General features: G+C 49.4%; 1 protein-coding gene across 2 annotated transcripts in view; it reads left to right on the top strand.

Annotated features, from left to right (window-relative positions):
* Positions 1–20,434, top strand: part of NRBP1 (nuclear receptor binding protein 1) — a 32,545-nt gene that overhangs the window by 2,937 nt on the left and 9,174 nt on the right. Inside the window, exons 3-8 of one of the 2 annotated variants that reach the window (XM_027669446.1) lie at positions 8,261–8,383; positions 8,773–8,874; positions 8,965–9,054; positions 9,531–9,571; positions 10,632–10,726; positions 14,489–14,512. In XM_027669446.1, the coding sequence (XP_027525247.1) occupies positions 8,261–8,383; positions 8,773–8,874; positions 8,965–9,054; positions 9,531–9,571; positions 10,632–10,726; positions 14,489–14,512 (475 nt within the window). The remainder of the gene's footprint in view (positions 1–8,260; positions 8,384–8,772; positions 8,875–8,964; positions 9,055–9,530; positions 9,572–10,631; positions 10,727–14,488; positions 14,513–20,434) is intronic. The other variant, XM_027669447.1, reaches the window with a different exon arrangement.

Here is a 20,434-nt window from a genome sequence, read left to right on the forward strand (position 1 = left end):
TACATCACCGGCAGCGGCGCCCATTGGCTGCGGCCCGCGCTGGCCACGCCCCCGGGCCGGTGTCGGGCCCCGGGCAGGGGCGGCCGGGCCGAGCCGCCGAGCGGAGCTGCCGCAGCCAACTCACGGTCACGGCTGAGCGCCGGCCGCCCGGGCTGAACCGCGTCCTCTGGGAAACCTGAAAATACGGGGGTTGGATTCCCAAGGGGAGGTGGTGCTGGGCACAAGTCTGCGCGCGGGGCGGAGCGGCTGGGGCTCGACACGCAGGAAAGGAACCCAAGCGGCTCGGGCGCTGGTCGGCAGCAGTTCGGCCAGAGCAAGCGTGTGCCTGGGCACTGAGAGGGCAAAGCCCATCCTGGGATTCCGAGCCGAATCCCGCTCTGGAATTGTGCCCACGGCCCAGGTTCCTGTCCTGACACACACACTGGTGAGGCCTTACACGGGGATCTTGTTCCGTGGCAGAGGCACAGGGCGAGGCTCCATGGTGCGAGGGCAGGGCGGTCGCAGGGCTGATGGGCTCTCCCAGCTTGTGCTTGCCTGTCTCCCTTCTGGCCGCTCTCCCTGACAAACCATCTCCTCTGTTTCTGTTGTCCTCCTGTGACACTCCATGCCCTTCTTGCAGGCAGCATGCATGCATAACTTATTTTTCTTGGGTTGTCCAAGTATCATCAGAATGATTTACTGTGCCTCCTGGGAATAGAAACTTCCTAACGGAGCTGAATTGCAGCACCACATTGACAGGTCAGGTTTAGCCTCCTGCAGCTGGCTTGTGGGGAACCTGAAACTGAGAGCTTGGTGCCTGCTGTCCCTTGCAGCTACGCAGCTCACATGCAACAGTGGCCCAACATAACTGTAGGAAAAGTTGTGCTCTGCTGCAGCAGAATCTTTATTTTTAGCTCATTGTTATGGTGTTGGGCTTGGCAAGCTCATGTGAGCAGGCTAGGCTCAACCCTTCCCAGGTGGGAATGTCCTGGGTGTGACAGCTGCCTATTGACCACATTTCTTTCTGTACCTTTTCTACATAGGAGGACACCATGTGACTGCATGAACCAAAACTTTATAAGAAATACTTTGCTTACATCTTTGTAATGTGCTTTGGTAAATAACCCTTTCAGTGCTGTTGAGGGAATCTGTGTTGCACTGTGGATGTGGGCACAAGTGGGTCCCCTTTTGGGGGTGTGTGTGAGCGTGTCTGTCATAGTGAAGAGGGAAAAGGCTGGACAGGCCTGGGTGGGCCTGGCTGCCCCTTCCACAGGCTCCTCATGAGGCACAGCCTGGAGTGATGTCGCTCTCCTCAAATGCTGCTGCACTCCCTAGCACAGAGGGCTTTACGAGGATGTGAAGCATGGCACGTGGAGCAGAAAAAGAAGATAACGGGAGAAAGAGCGCTGATCTCTGCTTAAATACCTTTGCCCTTTCCCAGAGGATATGTCAGGCTGCTCAAGAGCAGCGAGAGAACCTCGTGTCCTTCCCTGGAAACTCACCCTGGTGCTGATTGCACCGTCCTGCGCTGAGAGTAGGCACAGGGATTGTGTTTCTGTCCCACAGGTTCTAAAGCGTTGAGGGGATTTTTGGGATGGCTGAAGGTGATGTTTCAGTTCTTGATAGCCATCAGTGACCTCGTGGCTGTCTTGTTCTGTGCCTGATGTGTTATTGGCTCTTTTGGAAGCTTGGCTGCTGGAGCACTTTCCGTGTTCTGCCCCACTGCAGTGACTGCTGAAATCAGGAGGTTCCTTTCTGCTTCATCCCTGGGGACACACCTCGTGTCTCAGTGTGGCTGTGCATGCAGTGGTTGCCGTGCTAATTAATTCTTGGTTTTGTCTCTGGGGTTTTCCACTGTCAAGTAACTAGATTAAAGCTCAGTCCTTCCAAGCTTCCCTTACAGGGGTGTGTGGACTAGGACAGGGTAATGGAGTTCCATGTGGCCCTGGATGTCACGTCAGGTGCAAAACTTGGGGAGCAGAGTTTGAGGCAGTATGTGCTGTGCCTGTGAGTGTGTCCTAGTCCAGTCTTGCTGTTCTTCATTGGGTACTGTTACTGGAAGTTCAGTAAATTAATTCAGGTAGCACCACTGCCATTTGTTTGCTTCTCTTTTCCTATGAAGGATCTGGCTGTCATTTGGATTGGCACTTCCCAGCTATTGATGGCTGGGTGTTACAGCTGGAATTCAGTGCTTGGAAAGAAACTTGCTGAGGCAGTAAAAGATAAGCACCAGTTTGTCTTTTCCTATCACACATCTGAGTTTCTGTGTGTGGGAAAGGGAGACATCGTTCATGGGAAAGGTGACATTTGAGGTGCTCTGAGTGTTGGGTTCTGCTGCTGGAAGGAAGATGGGCTGCAGAGACTCTCCAAGCAAGCTGGTGCTTGGAGAGCTGCCAGCTCCCTGACAGGCTTTGGCAATGGACCTGGGTTTTTTCCAGCTGGTGGAGAAAACTAATGCCATGCTGTAGTTTTTATGGTGTTCCTTGACCATAGGGAAGATACTCAGAAGACGGGGTTTGTGCAGCCTTTTAACGTTTTTATTGGCTCGTGTGGGGGCTTTCTGAAGGAACAAACCCTCGGGATGTGCCTGAATGAGCTGAGGGGCACTTAAGGGTGCAGAGGGGACTGAGCCTTTGTCACAGCCCCGTTCTGTCCTTGCTCACAGACTGTGACAGACAGCTGGCACTCGCTCCATGTGGCTGTGGCAGGGAGCAGGGGTGGCTGGCTGCCGCTTTCCCAGCGCTCCCGGGAGGCTGGAGGTGCTGGTCACCCTCTACCGAGGGATGGGGTTCACTCTGCATTCCTTACAGAGCTGTTCTAAAAATACCATGGCCTCTGCAGCAGCACTGAAACCTTCCCTTGTCGGCCCTCTGCCTCTCAGCCCTGCCTCGGGAAGCCCAGGCAGCAATCGTGACAGCTGCCGTGGGTTTGGTGGGGCTCAGGCTGGGGAAGAGGCTTCCTGCTGGGCCACCAGAGGGGAGAGGCCGTGTGCTGCTGCTGCCTCTGACTCCACGTCCTGCCTGCGGGGAGGCTGCAAATCCTGATGGACAGAGGCACAGCCAGACCTAAGTTAGCCATGGGAGCGTGGTGCTTTTACAAGCATCTCACTGCAACATGGATGACAGGAATAGCTATATCCTGTTTCTACTTATCAGTGTTCAGGAAAAATCTCATTTCAGGTCTTTAGTACCTGTCTCACAGAAGAGCAGGATGGGCTAGAGCAGAATGGGAACAGCTCACTTGGTGTTTATCCTGTCTGGATTGCTTGTTTATTTTGAAGCACCAAGTGAAACTTGGGCTTGCAGTAGGCAATTTGTATTCATTTCTGGTATCCATTAAATAGATGGGAATGATGCCTGTCTCCCTGGGGGGTGTTTGGCACTGGTGGGACCGCACCTCAAATCCTGGGTGCAGTTCTGGGCCACTCATGACAAGAGAGATATTAAGGGGCTGGAGTGTGTGCAGGGAAGGGAAGGGAGCTGGGAAGGGGCTGGAGCAGCAGGAGCAGCTGAGGGAGCTGGGGGGGCTCAGCCTGGAGCAAAGGAGGCTCAGGGGGGACCTTCTGGCTCTGCAACCCCCTGACAGGAGGGGGGAGCTGGGGGGGGTCGGGCTCTGCTCCCAGGGAACAAGGGACAGGAGGAGAGGGAACGGCCTCCAGCTGTGCCAGGGGAGGGTCTGGTTGGGTATTAGGGAAAATACCTTCCCTTAAAGGGCTGTCCAGCCCTGGCACAGCTTCCCATGGCAGGGTTGGAAGTCCCCATCACTGGAGGGATTTAAAAACCATGTGGATGTGGCCCTTGGGGACATGGATTAGTGGTGGCCTTGGCAGTGCTGGGGAAACAGTTGGACTCGATGGTCTGAGAGGGCTTTTCCAGCCTTGACGACTCTGTATCCAGAGCAGTGCTGCTGCTGTTCAGAGCACCTTGACTCCTGTCATACTTTTGTGGGTTTTTTAAGTTGTTCATCTACTGCCTGGGGGGAACTTGTAGTGAGGTCTGTCCTGTGGTGTGTTGTTTAGCCAGAACTGTTCAAGTGCTTTTGGAGAGGCTGGATGGCCACTGGGTGACAGCCTCTGGGACGGTGGCCTGGCACAGTCTGTGTGACACAGTGCTGTGGCTCAGAACTCACCCTTTTGCTGCAGAGCAGCTGTGGCTCTGGCTTGGGCTCTGTGCAGAATGTCCAGTGAGGTCCAGCTTGGTGGGCCAGCGGGGAGCAGGACCAGCGGGAAGCGACAGGGACACGTTCTGCCTGTGCTAAAAAGTGTGTCAGGTTCTGACACGTCTCTCAGCACGACACCTCCTGAGCTGGTGCAGGGCAGTGTAGTTACAAGCGAGGGCAAGCTCTAGCACATGGAGGACTTTTAACCCTCTCTTTAAATGGTCCAGATGTGCCTGTTGGGTTAACAGATGAGCTTCTCGCAGATGTGTTTGATCTTGTTACTTGTCGCAGCATGTTTGGAAGAACGAATTATTACATTGCTGATGGTCACATTGTCTTTTCCTTACACTTTAGTTGCAGTGTGGGTTGGTTTGTACAGCCATGGTAATAATCAATATGTTCCTTTCCTTGCCACTGTTATATTACAGTGGTTATTTTAATTTTCTTGTCAAATTAACACCTTTCAAGCATTTTGCTACTATAATTGCCAAGGCCAATGTGTCAGTTTAATTAAAACTTGAAGTAGGATTGCTTCTTTGCTTTGTTGGATTTCTTTTGCTTTTTCTTGCAGTGGATCTGGCATTCTTTATTGTGTTACACTCTGAATTAGCCTCAGATCCCAGAGAGCCCTTTTTGTTCTGTTGCTGATGGTAAATTTGCTGCTTTTTGTTTCCCCACAGCTCAGGCAGAAGCTGAGCTCCACATGGCCCAGCTGCTGGCTCTGGGGTTCTCTTATCTCTGGTCCCAAGAGTTTGCCAGCTGGTTGGGCAGAGCTTTGATCCCTTTCTCTGGCCTTAACAAGTGGCCAGCGAAACTCATTATCATATTCATGCTACTCTGAACCAGATCTGAGGCTTCTCGTGAAGGTCTGGCCTGATGTGCTGCCACTCCCCATCTCTTCAATGTGCAGTTCCATTCCTTACTGATATTTTAGTTATTATGGGCTTTTTTCTGGTTTTTATACCTTTTTTTTCTAGATTGTAAATAGTCACTGTTGCTTGTGGCTTAGGCTGTATTTGTTTTTTTGTTTAATTGACAGATCATGTGAACTACAGAATGTCTCTCCAAAAGTCTGTGTTCTTTCAGTGATAGATATCCAGATGTTTGAGAGCTATAGAAAAAATACGCCTTGGACAATTGAAATAACTTGCCAAAGGGAGATTTAGCTCCCAGATTTTTTCCTCTTAGAGCTGTTGTGCCACTTCCCCCATTCCCCTTTAAGTAATTAAATTCACTTGAATTCCTCTTGAGTTTCCTTGCCTCTTGCTTACACAGACACAGAGCTGTGTTGGTACCTCTGTGGTGTGGAGCTGCTTCCTTTGCTGTGCTGCGGAAATTCAGGCTAAGCTGGGCTCAGGTCACTTCCTCCCTCAGAGTGTAAAAGCTGCCTCGTCTGTGGGCTGTCTGGGACAAACACCAGAGTGATACATCATGTCCATGCTTTCTTGAGGGCTTAGGATTCTGCTTTGCCGAGCGGGGAGAGGGGTGTGGAACAGGGATTTGGCAACCTGAACCCAGGAGGAATCAGCTATTGCCTTTCAGTTGTCCATCTGCATTTTTCCCCTTTTACTCTTTTGCCCAGGCTGTCGAATCTCCTCAGGAACTGAGAATTGCCATCGGTGATGTCAGCTGGGTTTGGTGTGTTGAGTCATATCTGGTGCCCTGGAATATTGCCTATGAGTCATGGAAATAATTTATACTTGTTGAGCTTGGCCAGAAGTGGGAGATGTGGCAAGTCCACAGCCCCTGGCTGTGTTATCAGCCAGATTTTGAGTAGCTGCCAGTACTTGAGGACTTAGTTAATCCAGTAAAGCTGGGGGTCTTTCAATAGAGAGCCTTTAACAGTTGGACTCGGGGATTTGGAGGTCTTTTCCAACCTTAATGTTTCTGTGAATAGGCAGCAAGCATGATGAAAGAGAATCCAGAGGGGTGAACGGGCACTGGGTGTTAGTGTGGTGGCTGTTACCTTGTTCCCTGCACTGGCTCACACACACCTGCCTTTCTGCTGCCTGGGGTTGTTTAAAATTGCTAAAGTTAAAGCCTTTTGTCATTCAGCTTTAGTAAATGTACTGGGCATTTTTATACTGCTATCATCCCTAAGATATTGCTTATACTACGATTTGAAGGGAAAATGTTCTATCCTTAATTATCTCTATTCCTTCAGCTTTCTTTAATGATGAAACATAAGAGGCCTGGCCTGGTATTTAGATGTTGATGTCAGTGTATATGTATACATGTATATATATATATATATAAAAAACCACAAGTTTTTAAGATCAATGTGAACATCAGGTTAAACCAAAACTCAGTTCTTTCACCCCTCAGTTATGCAGGTGGCTCAGGTGGAAGGGAGCAGGGTGATTCACGTATAGCTGTCATCTCCTGTGATAGTTTTCAATAGTTATTTTCCATTGCTCAGGCTGTCCTTATATAATTATGACCTGTATTCCTTATTCCTGCCTGTGCCACGCCTTACAGCTGGTTGTGTCACACTCATTTACTGCTCAGTTGCTGGAGAAATCTGCATCACTCTGGTTTTACTGTGCTCAATGTCATTTGTCACTGGAGTGTGTCACCTGCAGTGTCAGAGTATTGAGTGTCATTGTGCTTCTTTGGATTCCCCTGGGAGATCATAAAGAACCTCACTTGTATTGGTGGACTGTCACTCTGTGTTGTTGGGCTGCTGAAGGAGTAGAATGGGGTAGAGCAGTTCAGCTGGAATGATGAAACTGGGTAAATTTGATTGTGTGAAAGTGGCTGCCAAGGGAGGAGGGATTTTTGAGGGAGCTCTTGTATGTGGTGAGAAGCTTCCAGCAAATGGGATGCTGATGGGGTCCCTAGTGAGGGAAGAGAAGGTAACAGTATGAGAAGGAAGAGCTGTGAAATGGCCAGGACTTAGAGGTGATAGGAGTGGAAGATGAGTCTGGATTTGCCCTGCAAATCTCTGTGTTAGCTGTTACCTCATGGGGAAAATTGGATCAGCTGAAAGCTGCCAAGCCTGGTAATGAGCACCAAGGCTGCCAGAGTTCAAGGAGCATTTGGACATTGCTCTCAGGCACACAGTGGGATTCTTGGGGTTGTCCTATGCAGGGCCAGGAGCTGGACTTCAATGATCCTTGTGGGTCCTTTCCAACTCAGGATATCCGGTGATTCTCTGAAGTGATTCTAGGTGTGTGGCCAGTTGATGGGAACAGTAATTGTTGCTGTTTGACCATTAGAAGGTAAATTCTACCCTCTTGTCCTCTCCAAGTGCTTTGGGATGGGAATCCAGTTCCATCACCACGCGTTGCCTGGTGCAGTGGAATGTTCACCGTGACTGTGCCTGTCAAAGACATTGCAGAACAGCAAATGCTCTGGATGTTGGAGGAAGGAGCCCGTGCACATCTTTGGATGCTGCAACATATCTGAGGAAAAACAGTGTTATGGAGAAATTTGCCGTTGGGAATGTGATTCATCTCAGATCTCTGCAGGTCTTTCAGCATTATGTCCTCCCAAAGCCTTCGCCATTCTCGTGCTGGGCTCTAAACCCTCAGTCCCCTCCCCTTACCTTGCTGCTCTCCTAGTGCTTATCTTTGTATTTAGTATTGGGTGTGGATGTGCTGGGTCAGAGTTTGCATTTATTAATTAAAGAAATTACTGTAACGGTTTCCACTGTCATTGATTCCCATGTCTGTTCTGAACCTGCAGCTTTCCCTTTGTTCCTCTCTGCTTTGATTGAGTTTCAGAAGATTCCTCTACAAAGCTGTATCTGAGTTCTTGAGACATTTCTGTATCCCTTTTGTATGGTTGGAGTTTTTTTTTGTGGTGGAATAAACTACAGGTATCCTAAAACATGAAAATCTAACATATTAGATGGGAAAGCAGAACGCAGCTTTGCTCCAACACAGCCTTTGTGCACAAGAGGTTTTCCCTCAGGTATGCCTAGGACTTGCTGCTTACACAGCCTGTGGTGGCTCATTTTGGGTATACTCCATCCTGAGCTACATGTGCACAATCCTGTCCTGGAATGCTCATTTAATTAGAAGTTAATGAGCAGAGTTCATAATTCTCCCATGAGGAGGGCTTGGCAGTGATCTGGTCTTGCTGTCTTAGAGCTCACACCTCTCTCCATCCTTCCCTCCAGGTGAACCAGCGTAACGTCCCGGGGATCGACAGTGCCTACCTGGCCATGGATACGGAGGAAGGTGTGGAAGTTGTTTGGAATGAAGTTCAGTTTTCTGAGCGGAAGAACTTTAAGCTTCAGGAAGTAAGTTGATGTGCTTCTCAACAGAATGTGGAAACATATCTTGCACCAAGGTGGGATTATGAGTACTGGTGACCTCTTGTGTGGATTATTGGCTGGGTTTGGAGTGCTGTGCTGCCCAAGCGTGGCCAATTTGGCTGAAGCCTGGTCTGTCCAGGAAATGTGCTGGAAAACTGTTGTGCTGTTTCCATGGGCTCTTGTGTTCGTTTAGATTTGGTGATCAAACCATGCTCTGCTGAGGTGCAGTGCAGGAGGAAATGAGATGCCACCTGTCCTTAGTGTAGGAGCTTGACATGTACAGTGCTGTTTAAGGGGACCAAGACCCAAGGAGAAGAAGGATATGGATTGATGTGGTCTCTGATGTGACATGTCTTTCTCTTTCTGATGTTAAGGAAAAAGTTAAAGCGGTGTTTGACAACTTAATTCAGCTGGATCATCTGAACATTGTGAAGTTCCACAAATACTGGGCTGATGTGAAGGAGAACAAGGCCAGGGTAAGAGCAGCAAACAGGCTGGTGGGTTTTCATTGTGTGTTGTGTAGGTAATTAGTGAAGCAGAGGGTAATGTCTCACGCTGCCCCACAGGTGATCTTCATCACTGAGTACATGTCTTCAGGGAGTTTGAAACAGTTCCTGAAGAAGACAAAGAAAAACCACAAAACTATGAATGAAAAGGTAACTTTTTTTTTCCTATATGCCCATATTCCGTGAAAGCCATCAGCCCTTGGAAAGCTCTTTCAGCAGAGGATCCCTTTGAGAACCTGGTGATAATATGTGCCTCTGTGTCCCTGTGGCCATGTTCAGCTGCAGATTCTCTGGAACAGCAGTTCTGTGCTGGTTCTTTGCTGCCAGCAGCTCTGCAGCTTCATACATGTGGTGTGACAGGCATGTCCCTCTCCATGGGCTCTCACAGGAAAGAGGGAAGGTGTCTGTGCAGGGGAGGACTCAGGAGGACAGAGGTGTTTCTGGACCCATGGGAATATGTAAAAACAGCTGAGCATGAGAGAGCTGATCCTTTACGCCTGCACTGGGTAAAAGCTCAGGTGCCACAGAATGGAGTGTGTATTCCTTCCTATGAGCAGGCTGTTAATCACAGAACTACAGACCAGCTCCTTAGGATGATTTTTATCCTTCTCCTCCTGTGTCTGCAGGCCTGGAAGCGATGGTGTACCCAGATCCTCTCTGCTCTCAGGTATGTGGGGTACTGACCTTGAGATCCTGGCAGTTGTGACTGATGTGATGGGGAGTGCAGGAGTTGAGCATCAGGGAGCTCTCCAGAGTATCCAGCTTTATAACCCGGGTCTCACCACAGCCAGGAGGATGTTGCAGAGATGACAGAGAAATGAAATTCCATGTGAGAGGACTGAGGAAACCTTCCATAGCATTGGCAGGCTGCAGCCCCGTGGCAGGCCGTGGATTCGTGGATATTGAGGCATGGTGTTAGATGTGTGTGGGTCTGTACATTTCCTGATGATGCAGATCTTCTGCAGCCATCTCAGTGCAATGCAACTGAGTAGAATGTGTTTTGGGTTTTAAAAATTCCTCTCCACCTGAGCCAGAGTTGGTGAGTAGCTAATGAGAGCCTTGGAAAAACAATAACCCAGATGGCAGAGCACAGCTCGCGCTCCACAGACAAAACTCTGGTACCATTTTGTGAAATTACAGCAGTTGGTGAATAGTTGGGGTTCTAATACACTTCTGGGAGCTGACTGTCCTCATTTGTGCTGGCTGCTAACTTAAACTCAGGCAGAGTGAGGTGCAAAAACAGGGTGTACCTGGGACCTCAGCACTGAAAAACTTTATTTGTGCCTGCTGGCAGATATGCCCAGTCCTGTGTGTATAGCACTAAGTGCCTCTTTGGTGCTCTGTGAGTAGGGCCAGAATAAGGCTCTGATATTTTTGGTATAAAATTGTAACCCTTTTAGCACCCACCCAGCAGTACTGAGATGGATGAAATAGTTTTTACCTCTGGTACCCTGAATTTCTTGGGAACTGATCAGAGAAAGGTTTCTTTTTTCTCCCATATTCTGGAGATTGATTGTTAGAGACAATTCCTCAATATTCCTGATTCTCTCCTAGCTAAAGGCTGATGTACAGTCACTGAATTGTACCACCCCCCACTATTGTAAATCCCTGGCACATGCCCTTTGCTCTCCTGTTCTCTTCTGATATTGCTTGAGGTGGGGATGGGGTTAAGGGAAGGATTCCAGGCCTTGGCAGTCCTTGACCAGTGCTCTGTTCTGCATGTCCAGCTACCTCCACTCCTGTGATCCCCCCATCATCCACGGAAACCTGACCTGCGACACCATCTTCATCCAGCACAACGGACTGATCAAAATCGGGTCAGGTAAGGCTTGCTGGGGGTGCCCCTGCCTATCAGACAGACTGCCCAGACAGGAAAAGGCTACTCCTTCCCAGGTTCCCTGGCATGATAGACATGTGTGTACATGTACTCCTCCGCCTCCACATCAAGTGTGCCAAAGACTGGGAGTAGAATTCACTGGTGATTGAACCCCTGTCAGGTGCAGGAAGGACTGATATTAGGTGCCGTTTGCATTTTAGCCCCTTCCTTAACTCTTTGTCTCAAGGGACTGACCCAGGAAATGATGCTGAAACTTTCAAGTTTTGTAGGCACATTATCCATGGGTTCATCTGCTCTTCAGTCTTTCGTGTTAATACACGCAGAGTTCTCTTCCCAGCACTGTGGAGCTTTGGGAGCTGTCTAGGTAGCTCTGCCCACCGAGGCCACACGAGTGCTGCTTGTAGCAACCCACATTTATAATCAAGCTGACAGACTCTGGCTGCAGCAAGTGGCTTGTCCGGGCATCTCACCCAGCATCCTCCCTCCCTTGGGCCTGGCTCCAGGCTGCTGGGCTGCCCTGAGCCTGGTTGGCACAGACATGCCCTGCTTAGGCAGCCACACTGTGATGAAATGATTTATTTCATAAATAAGCAGTGATGTTCCTGGCAGTGCAGTGCATCCTTGCATGCTCTGGTTTTTCCACCTTTGCTATGCCCACGTCTCTAAAAATCTGTCTGCAGTTAGGATGTGTTATGTCACACCTTGACGTGACCTTTTAAGGGACAGCTTTGCTACCTGTTGTTTGACTTCTGCAAGTATTCTCGACCTGAGGAGTGGGTCTTTGCCTTCCTGGAGCCTTTGTCTGTATGAGTTTTGGTTTGATGTGGCAGCGTACTGGGAAGGATGCTCTGCTTCACCTGTCATCCAAAAATAGCCTCTCATCAGCTGCAGGTCTCTGAGTTTTCTTCCCATCAAAGAACTCTTGTGTTGTCCCTTTGTTCCAGAACCGGAGTCTCTGTTCTCCATAGCAAACCTCAGATTCTTGCTTGTACCTGGGAGACAGGGTCATGGCAGGAGGCACACTCAGCTCCCAACCTGCCTGTAAACTTGGAGACTTGCTCTTTGCACAGGCTGATGTCATCATGGGATTCACTTTATTGTCTTCTCCTGACTTTGTCCGGATGGAAGAGGTTTCCAAGAGTGTGTACATCTGGTACCTGTATGCTGGCAAACACAGCTGGCTCCTGGCATTCAGTTCAGGCCGTTGATGGGAAGTCTGCTGTAGACTTGAGGACACAAGAAGTCCTCTTTTTCTAGCTTAGTTTAGAAGTATCATCCAGGTGCCCTCGTTCTGCGGGGCAGCTGGTGCTGTGTGTAAAGCCAAACCCATGGAGCTGGTGTTGGAGCCATGGCTTTCACCAGAGGGGGGTCCTACAGGTCAGATGAGCCATTCAGAGCATGCGGCTCCAGCGGTGCCGTTCAGAGGCTGCCTAGAAGGAAGATGGCTCTTTGGGTGTGGGGCACAAATGGTGGCCTCAGCAGTTACACCTTTGCTCCCTGCGGTTCCACAGAGCTTTGGTTCTATCAGGCACGGTGGGAAGGACACGGCAGTCACCCCAGTGGGCTCATGCCAGGAGTAGCCGGTGTCTGTGGTCACAACTGCAGGATGTGCTGGAGTGTGACTGTGCAGCAGCAGTGTTCAAGCTCAGCTGTTCCTGAGCAAACCCCTCTGTTCCACAGCTTTGGGCTGCCTGGTTCGCCTCACGTTCAGAAGTGAAGTGATTTATCTGGGAGATTCTGGTTTCCTAAATAAAAAAAGGAAGTGAGTGCGACTGGACTTGTGGTCAGAAGAGGAATCCTCCAGATGGTAAAGCTGTATTTCTAGTGGAGTTTGAAATTAGAGTTGGCAGCTATGTCCCCAGGAATGGTGGTTGTGTTGGAGCTTGAGCCTTCCTCTCCAGCACTGCTGCCTGTGCAGTGCCAGACAGGCTGGGTTCATGTTAGAGCCCTGGAGCAGCAGTCACTCCAGGGTCACTGATGATGCCCGGCCCATGTTTGCTGCTTCCTGTCCTTGTTCTGTACAGCTGGCTGGTATCTGAGAACTTCCCTGTGTTTGCTTAAAAGCAGTGTGGCAGTAGTTCCCATGGATTTATGAGGAACAAGGATTCAGTGCACTATGATCTGCGCTTTGGTGCTCTGTCCCCAGCACCGTGCTGGCCACTGCTCCCGGAGCTGATCTCCCCTTGGCTTTGGCAAAGAGAGAATACTTGCTGAATACAGGGCACAAACCTGGGCTAAGGGAGCTGCTGGTGTGCACTGCAGGACATCCCGCTGTCTTGGAGGGGAAGGCAGTGCCAGGAGAGCAGTGTTGTGCCAGAAATGATTGGTACTGGTTCCTGTGACACCTGTTCAGGTGTGGGAGCAGGCCTTTGCTCCTTGCTGCTCCCTGGGATGCAAGAGCACGTGTGCTGGCTGGACTGATCACTGTTTCTCTGTTCTGCGTTTAAATCTCTGTGTGCTGAGGGTCAACTATGGAAGAAAAAGGGAGTGGGAAGGAGGGAGGATTTTGAATACTGCTTAAATGCAAACCCCATCTGTAATCCATTCATTTACTAACCTTTTTTTTTCCAGTGCCATAAAGTGCAGAGTTAATAGATTTAAAGAGGGAAAGCTTCAAATGAGTGGGGAGCTTTGGAGAACTTGTGATGAAAATAGGAAAGACACCTATGGCTCTTAAACTTGCCACTGGTGTTCCCAGAGACTGGAACGTTCCAGCTGCTTTGTGGAGCTGTGGTCAGATGAAAACATTCCTTGTGAGAGGTCTAGGTTGTGTCCTGTATACTCTTCCACAGAACCCGTATGCAACACCATGGTGCCTCTGTGAGTATCTGTGCTGTCTCGCGAGGGGACATGCTGCCAGGTGTGTTCCTGGGACAGGCTGCTGGTGTTCTGAGTGGGAGGAGAACACCGTGTTCAGACAGGGTGCCCAGTGCTGCTGCCTGCTTGTGTTGGCATTGCTGGGAGGTGTTCCTGGAATTCTCACTGTCAGTGTAAGAACCATTTGCAGGTGAAAGAAGTGATGGGTTTGAATTAAAAATCCTTTTTGGCAGCTCTTGGAGTGCCCCAGCAGATGGGAGGCCTCAAACTGGAGAGTCTCAGACACAGCAATGCGTCAGCGTGTGCTGAGTTAGACCTCTGTGGAGCGCAGTGGGAGCTGTGTGGGTTGCAGTGCAGATTTCCCACTCATATCACACACTGGTAATGTGTGTGTCTCCTGTCTGCACCACACCTGACCTGGGACTCATTCAGTATGTCTTTGGGTCTGCTCAGAGTCTGCCCTCAGTTCCAGGCCACGGGGCGAGGACTCTTACTGGGTGTTAGCTCTGCTGTGGCATCACGTGGCCAGGTGTGTAAATGTGGGTTCTGCTGCCGAGATCCATGACCAGGAGAAGCTGCTGGGTTGTAGATGCTGAAAGGGTGGGGTGGGGGTTGCTAAGGGACTGTGGGACACTCACAGAAAGAGCAGAATTTCCAGCTTCTTGGCCTCAGAGTCAACCATAATCTTCTGCTTGGTCAGAGGTGCCTTGTCTCTCCTGCCCGGTCTGGTTCTTAGGTAGAAACCCTGACGTTCCTTAGGTATATCACTTTTGAAGACGTGGCTGGAGGCAGGGCCCAGTGCTCAGTCCTGTCCCTGTGTGCCCTGACTCTGACCCAGCTGTCTCTATGGATGTAAGTGCTTTGCTGTTCATCAACTCATTGACTTTATCTCGTTTTACTTCCCGCTCACGGGCTGCTCTGTTACAACAGTCTTTCATAGGATATTTGCTAATGGTGAGCAAACTTCTCCGCTCCTGTGATGTGACTCCACTTTTGTCATGTACATGATTTTATCTGTGTGTGTATCTGTATATATATATTTATATATATATAAGTGTGTGTATATCTATATTTGTAACACACAAACATACACACTGATCTATTTACAGTGTTCCCTTGCTATAAGGCTGTATGTAAAACTGTTTGGCTTAGGTGCATCCTGCTTGGAGAGCTCATGTTCTGTGCTGGGATGCAAACCGTTCTTGTGCTCTTGGCCAGAGCCTTACAGAGAGGGAGCACTGCCCTTTGTGAAGTCTCCTGGTTGGTTAGTTCTCTCCCTCTCCATGTTCTTAGCGTGTGCTAGTCCACGGGCCCTGTGCATGCCGGCTCCCGCATGTCAACAAGCCATGCCTTGTTCTGAGCAATTCCCAGCTAAACTTCCCACGTCCATTAGGCTCTTCCCTGCTGCTGCTCTGCTGGCCTTGGCTGGTCCCCAGCCCTGGACTAGCCCCGCTGTATGCTTGGCTATCCAACTGCTTGCTTGTAGTTTGAATTCCTTAGATGTGTTGGTTTTAAGATGAATGTTTCAGTGAATGTGTCTGGCTCCTGATGGCCAGAGCCCTCTCACCCCAAATGAGTCCCTGGGTTGAAGTAAGCTTGGCTATTGATGTTATCCCAGATAAAGCTCTGGTTTTGGGAAGATATGTGGATATGAGGAGGGAATTGGGCTGGTGGGGGCCAGAGAAGGATTCAAGTGCTGCAATTTGTACCTTATTGCATAGAATACCATGTTTACATGTAAAATAATTATTTTATTTTTGCCATCAGGGTTGTTCTCAATGTTAGAGTTTGTTTCTACTGAGTTGGGAACCACCAACCATCAGCTGGAAGCATTGGAAAGGGAAGGGCCTGACCGAATGGGCTCTGTGCCTTCCACATGTTGGCAGGAGGATGTGGTGTGCCACTCTGCACCTGCAGCAGAGCAGAGGCTCCCAGAAAGCTGAACCTGGGATCTGGTGTAGCTGAGGGGGATGGTGATGTAGTCAGGGCTTGAGTCCTGAGGAGGGCAGGTGTTCCTGGGCGTGGCTGCAGGCTGGGCAGGATAGCAGAATGGCAGTGGGCAGACTGACCTGGGAATGAACCCGTGGAGTGGGAATGTGACTGAGCCTGGGTTCAGTCATGCTGAGGGCAGCAAGGCTTAAGGCTGGTAGCCATTTCTCTGAAATCAAACCACCTCTGAGAGCAGAACCAAAGGCCTGGTTCTCGCAGGGCAGGAGGAACCTGAACCAGTGCTCTGCAGGTGCAGGGAGATGCTGTGGTACCTCCCCTGAGCTGGCCTTGGAACACTGAGCATCAGACGGCCTTGGAATACTGACCTTTCCTGGCTGGTTCCTTGTGAACTTGTTCTAACTGTTGTACCACAAAGTACTGTTGATATGAGAGCTGGGAATTGTTTAAGCCTTAGACACTGAACAGTGATTTAGGTTTGAAAACACTAAATACAGTGTATAAGGCTCCTGTTTTGCTTGAGCATTGAGCTAATGAGACTGTGAGTGACATGCTTTCACAACTAAGCTTATTTCAGTCATCACTTCACTCCCCTGGATTTTCTTGCCTGATGTTTGAAGACTTGTCATGTTGGTTTCCACATCCTTAACAGACACCTGAGGCACTTAGGTAATGTAGAAATAAGAGGTTACTAGGATATCTCGAATCTGGCTTTTTTTAGAGAAAAAATAATGGATAATTGGAACCATCAGACATAGAAAAATCTGTCATAAAAATGGAAAATTCTTTCACTCGTGATGGCATTGATTTAGTAAGATTTAACATGAATTGATGTAGTTTAGCTTCTTGCTGTACAGTTTTCTGTGTGAGTCAAGCATGTCTCTACCAAGCCAAACATTTTCAGTTCCTTAGAAACTTGACAAACTAAGGCAGTTCCCAAGATTTGTCTGTGACTATAGGTGCTACTGGGAATGAGACTGGGCAGGTAAATAGTTTTGAGTGGAACCTTTTTACCCAGAATGCTTCAGAAAGTCCAAGGTGGGATCCAGGTTACTTTTGGGGGAGGCATTCTCTTATTTAAAGGCTTTGTCTGCCATGGGGCTGTGTTGTCTTTGAGACTCAGTGGTGTAAAAGCCTCTCACCAAGTGAAAATGCTTCTCATTTGTGTTGTTCTTGGGGAAACTGTTGAACAAACTGGGTGGAATAGAATGAGGTTGATTTCAATTGTAATGGACAGGCATCTCCTGCTGTAGCTGCTGCTGTGATTACTGAAGTGGCAGAAACAGTTCCAGAGACCTGCCCTGGGTTTCTGTGTAAGCACAGAGCTCAGGGCAGGAGGAGCAGCCGTGGGTAAGTGACAGCCTGCAGGTTCTGTCCGTGGTTTGTGCTGGAAGTTGCAATGACTGCGTGTGCTCTGATTTGGTGTGTGTTTGGGGGAGTGATGGGGTTTTAAAGTCAGGTTTAGTGGTAAGAATTGGTGACCTTGTTGCAAAGATGTTCCTCCTACTATGCTGTGATGGTAATAAACTCAATTTTATTTTGCAGAAGGTTTAAAAGCTGGCTCTTGCTCTGTGTACTTACCTCCTTTGCTCAGTGTACCCTCTGTGTGCCGCTGTGAGTCATCTCACTCATGAAAACACCAGAAACTATGATCTTCTAGACTGGTTGTAATTTTCAGTTAAATAGGACGTTTTAAAAGTTTTAAATGTGTCGGTTTAGTGCTCCAGGCTATGGAACATCCCCGAGGTCAGTGTTATTTTATGTTGCATTCAGGGCGCTGCTGCCTCAGCTTTGCTGGGCTCTGTTTTTTCTCTGCCTTTATGTGGCTTTCCCTATGGGTCAGGAGACATGGATTATAGTCATCCAGGTCTTCATTCACCCATTTTGGTATTAGCACAGCAGTTGCAGATGTCTGCTCCTTTTGGAGCCTTGGATTGAAGGCTTCGGAACCTCAGCAGTTTAGGAGGCTTCTTTGTGCCAGTTCTGGAGAGATCACTTTGAACACAAACTGAGCAAAGGTGGCCTGTGGTGGCTGAGCAGGGGGTTCTCAAGAGGTCCCTCCAAACCAGGACAGGTTTGTGATTTAGGCCTTGTGATTTAGGCCAAGCAGTGTTTGCTCTCTGGCTCCTGCATCCAGGGATGAGCTTTGCTGTGGGTTAAGTCTCCCAAGGTCCCTTTGGCATGTTGTGGAACAACAGTAATCACAGATGTGGAGTTTGAAATTTGGGAAAGTTGAACTGGAAATTCTAGAACTCGTGGACTCTAATTGCATTTTAGTGGAATGTCATTTATACTGGTTTAGTCCCCATTTCTGGGGGAGCAGAGCTGCTCACAACAGAAGATCATTTTCAGTCATGTTTCTGAGGACTTTGTTTTACAGTGCATATCTGTGTTCTGGGAGTAGAGGAATCCAGAGTAGCTCAGTCTGTAGCATTTCAGTGAATGTCTTTTCTTGTTTTTCTGATTGTGTGTAATTCTTGCACTGTGATGTGAAGATTTTTATCTTTTTGATATCAATACTGTGTTGCAGTCAGATGGTGCAGCCCAAGCAAGGGTTTGAATGGTCAATGGGACCTTCATTCCTCTGGTCTAGAACATGGAACTTGGTTTTGGGTGCACATTTCAGATCTTCAGATCTACTTTGGGATGAAGTTGTTTGTATTGTGAACTCATCCAGATAAAATGCCAATAAGCTCCTAAGTCCCTGCTTAAGAGCCTGCATGCAGCCAGGATTGACAGGTACTAATCTTACAGCTCCTCTTTATCTGTTCTTATGTTTCCTGCTCTGCCTACTTCCACTCTCTGCTTCCATTTAATGGATGTGGTCAAACGGGTCAAGTTAAAACTCTGAGTGCTCTTTTACTTGAATATAAAAATACCACCCACTGCTTCACGAGAAATGGCACAGTGTGACCGTGTCCCTTGTGGCACAGTCACACAAGTGAATGTGCCTTGGCCCCAGTGGTGGCTGATGATGCTCTGGGCTGTGTTAGGCAAAGCACTGCCTAAGGGGGAAGAAGCAGGAAGAAGAGGGAGGGGATGGTCCTGCCCCTCTTGTTTGGTGAGGCCATCCCAGAGCGTGGGGCCCAGCTGTGACTCCCCAGGACACGAGGGACAGGGCCGGGCTGGGGAGAGCCCACTGAGTGCCTGTGCTGGGGAAAGGCTGCGGAGCCGGGGCTGCTCAGCCGGGAGCAGAGCGGGCTCGGGGGATCCGGGGCTGTGGCACCTGCAGGGAGGTGCCTGGAGGTGAGCCAGGCGCTCCCAGGGGTGCCCAGGGACAGGACCAGAGGCCATGGCATGGGCTGGAGCCCGGAGGGTCCTTCTGGACCTGGGACACCCCCCTCAGTGCCCAAGGCAGTGTTGGAGTCTCCATCCTTGGATCTACCCAAAAGCCATCTAGACATGGTCCTCGGCAACCAGCTCTGGGTGTCCCTGCTGGAACAGGGAGGTTGGACAAGGTGACCTCCACAGATCCCTTCCCACATGAACCATGCCATGGTTTTATGATTCTATTTTAATTTCTGTGGAGAGGTATCCTTCTCTAGTTTTTGTGTGACATCAGTTATCTGTTGCCAGTACCACTGGTTCTGCTCCAGCAGTGTTTTCTCTGGAGTGAACCATGGGCAGTGTTTAGCAGAGGTTGGTTATCCTGCTGGGAAGCAGTGTCAGTGGATGTGGCAGGGGTGAACATGTGTGTAAGCAGCTTCACCTGACTCTGGAAACAGTGTGTAGTGAGCTTTTCTCGTGCTGTACCTATTTGCCCTTTCAGCTCATAATACTCAACTGCTAAAAATAATAAAATCCTGTTGCTTCTGATGACTCGGTGTTGCAAGTATTTTGCAATCCCTGATACAGATCTGAGGGTTGTAGTGTGCTTGTATTCTGTGATCAGCTTAAATCTGATACTGCTCTTCCTGTTGGACTCTGTGTCTGATCGCTGTATGCTTCTTTTTATTTGAAATAGCTTCCTAGTTCCTTATTTTCTAGGCCTTGCCCTCCCTAATAAAAAAGCTTTTGTTGTTGTTGTTGTGTGCAGAGGAAGCGAGCTGTGAAATGTCATGGGGTTGTGCAGTCTTGTACCCTTTTGCAGGAGTGAAAATGTCTCGAGCATATGAGTGCAGGGGATAATAATGTGGCCTTGTACTTCTCCTGGCCTTGTGGCCACCCCTTTATAGCAGCAAAGAGATGGTCTTGGGTTCACTTGGTAATTTTGGGGTGCCTGTGGTGCTAGTACAGTGGTTAATCGTATCAGTGCTGGATTGCACAGCAAGCCTGGGACAATCTTAGAGGTCACTTGTTGATCCTTCTTGCTGTTACCTGGTTTCCCTGTGCTTTCTGAGCCTGCTGAGATCTGTTGGATTGGGCACTGAGCCCTTTGCTGAGGAGGGGGAGTCATGTTGTGCCTTGGAGCTCGCTCACACGCTTGCAGGAGCCCGAGCAGCTCAGTGGTTGCTGCAGGAGGAGAGGCAGAGCTGTGGGGGGGGTGCTGTGGGGAGAACTGAGGCACAGGCTATCTTTCCTGCCTTCAAGGAGGAAGTGGTGAATGCAGAACAAAGGTGGGTGTGAGTTGGACACCACACAAGAGGGAAGTGTCCTCTGCAGCGTGGAGCGTTCGGTGGGCTGGGGGCTGTGATCCTCAGGCACTCTGCTAAACCTGCCGTGGGGACAGCTGGGAAGGAATGCCACCACTGCATCCTTGGCTGGCACTGCTGACAACTGGTGGGTGCTCTGACGAGCCATCCACTTACCCTGGCCAGTTCTGCATGTCCTTGAGGGTTTTAGAAGTATGACCAGCTCCCCATGTTCCCGTAGGAATGCTGATTATCTCTCTTTATGCTTTTGTTGTCAGATTGAGTTCAGCTTACCAAAGACAGGTTGCTTGTCCTGCCTTCTGCTGTGCTCTTCCTATCACCTGCTCTGCACAGACAC

Source organism: Corapipo altera, unplaced genomic scaffold (genome assembly GCF_003945725.1).
Source record: "Corapipo altera isolate COAL_440 unplaced genomic scaffold, ASM394572v1 120, whole genome shotgun sequence".
Lineage (NCBI taxonomy): Eukaryota > Metazoa > Chordata > Aves > Passeriformes > Pipridae > Corapipo > Corapipo altera.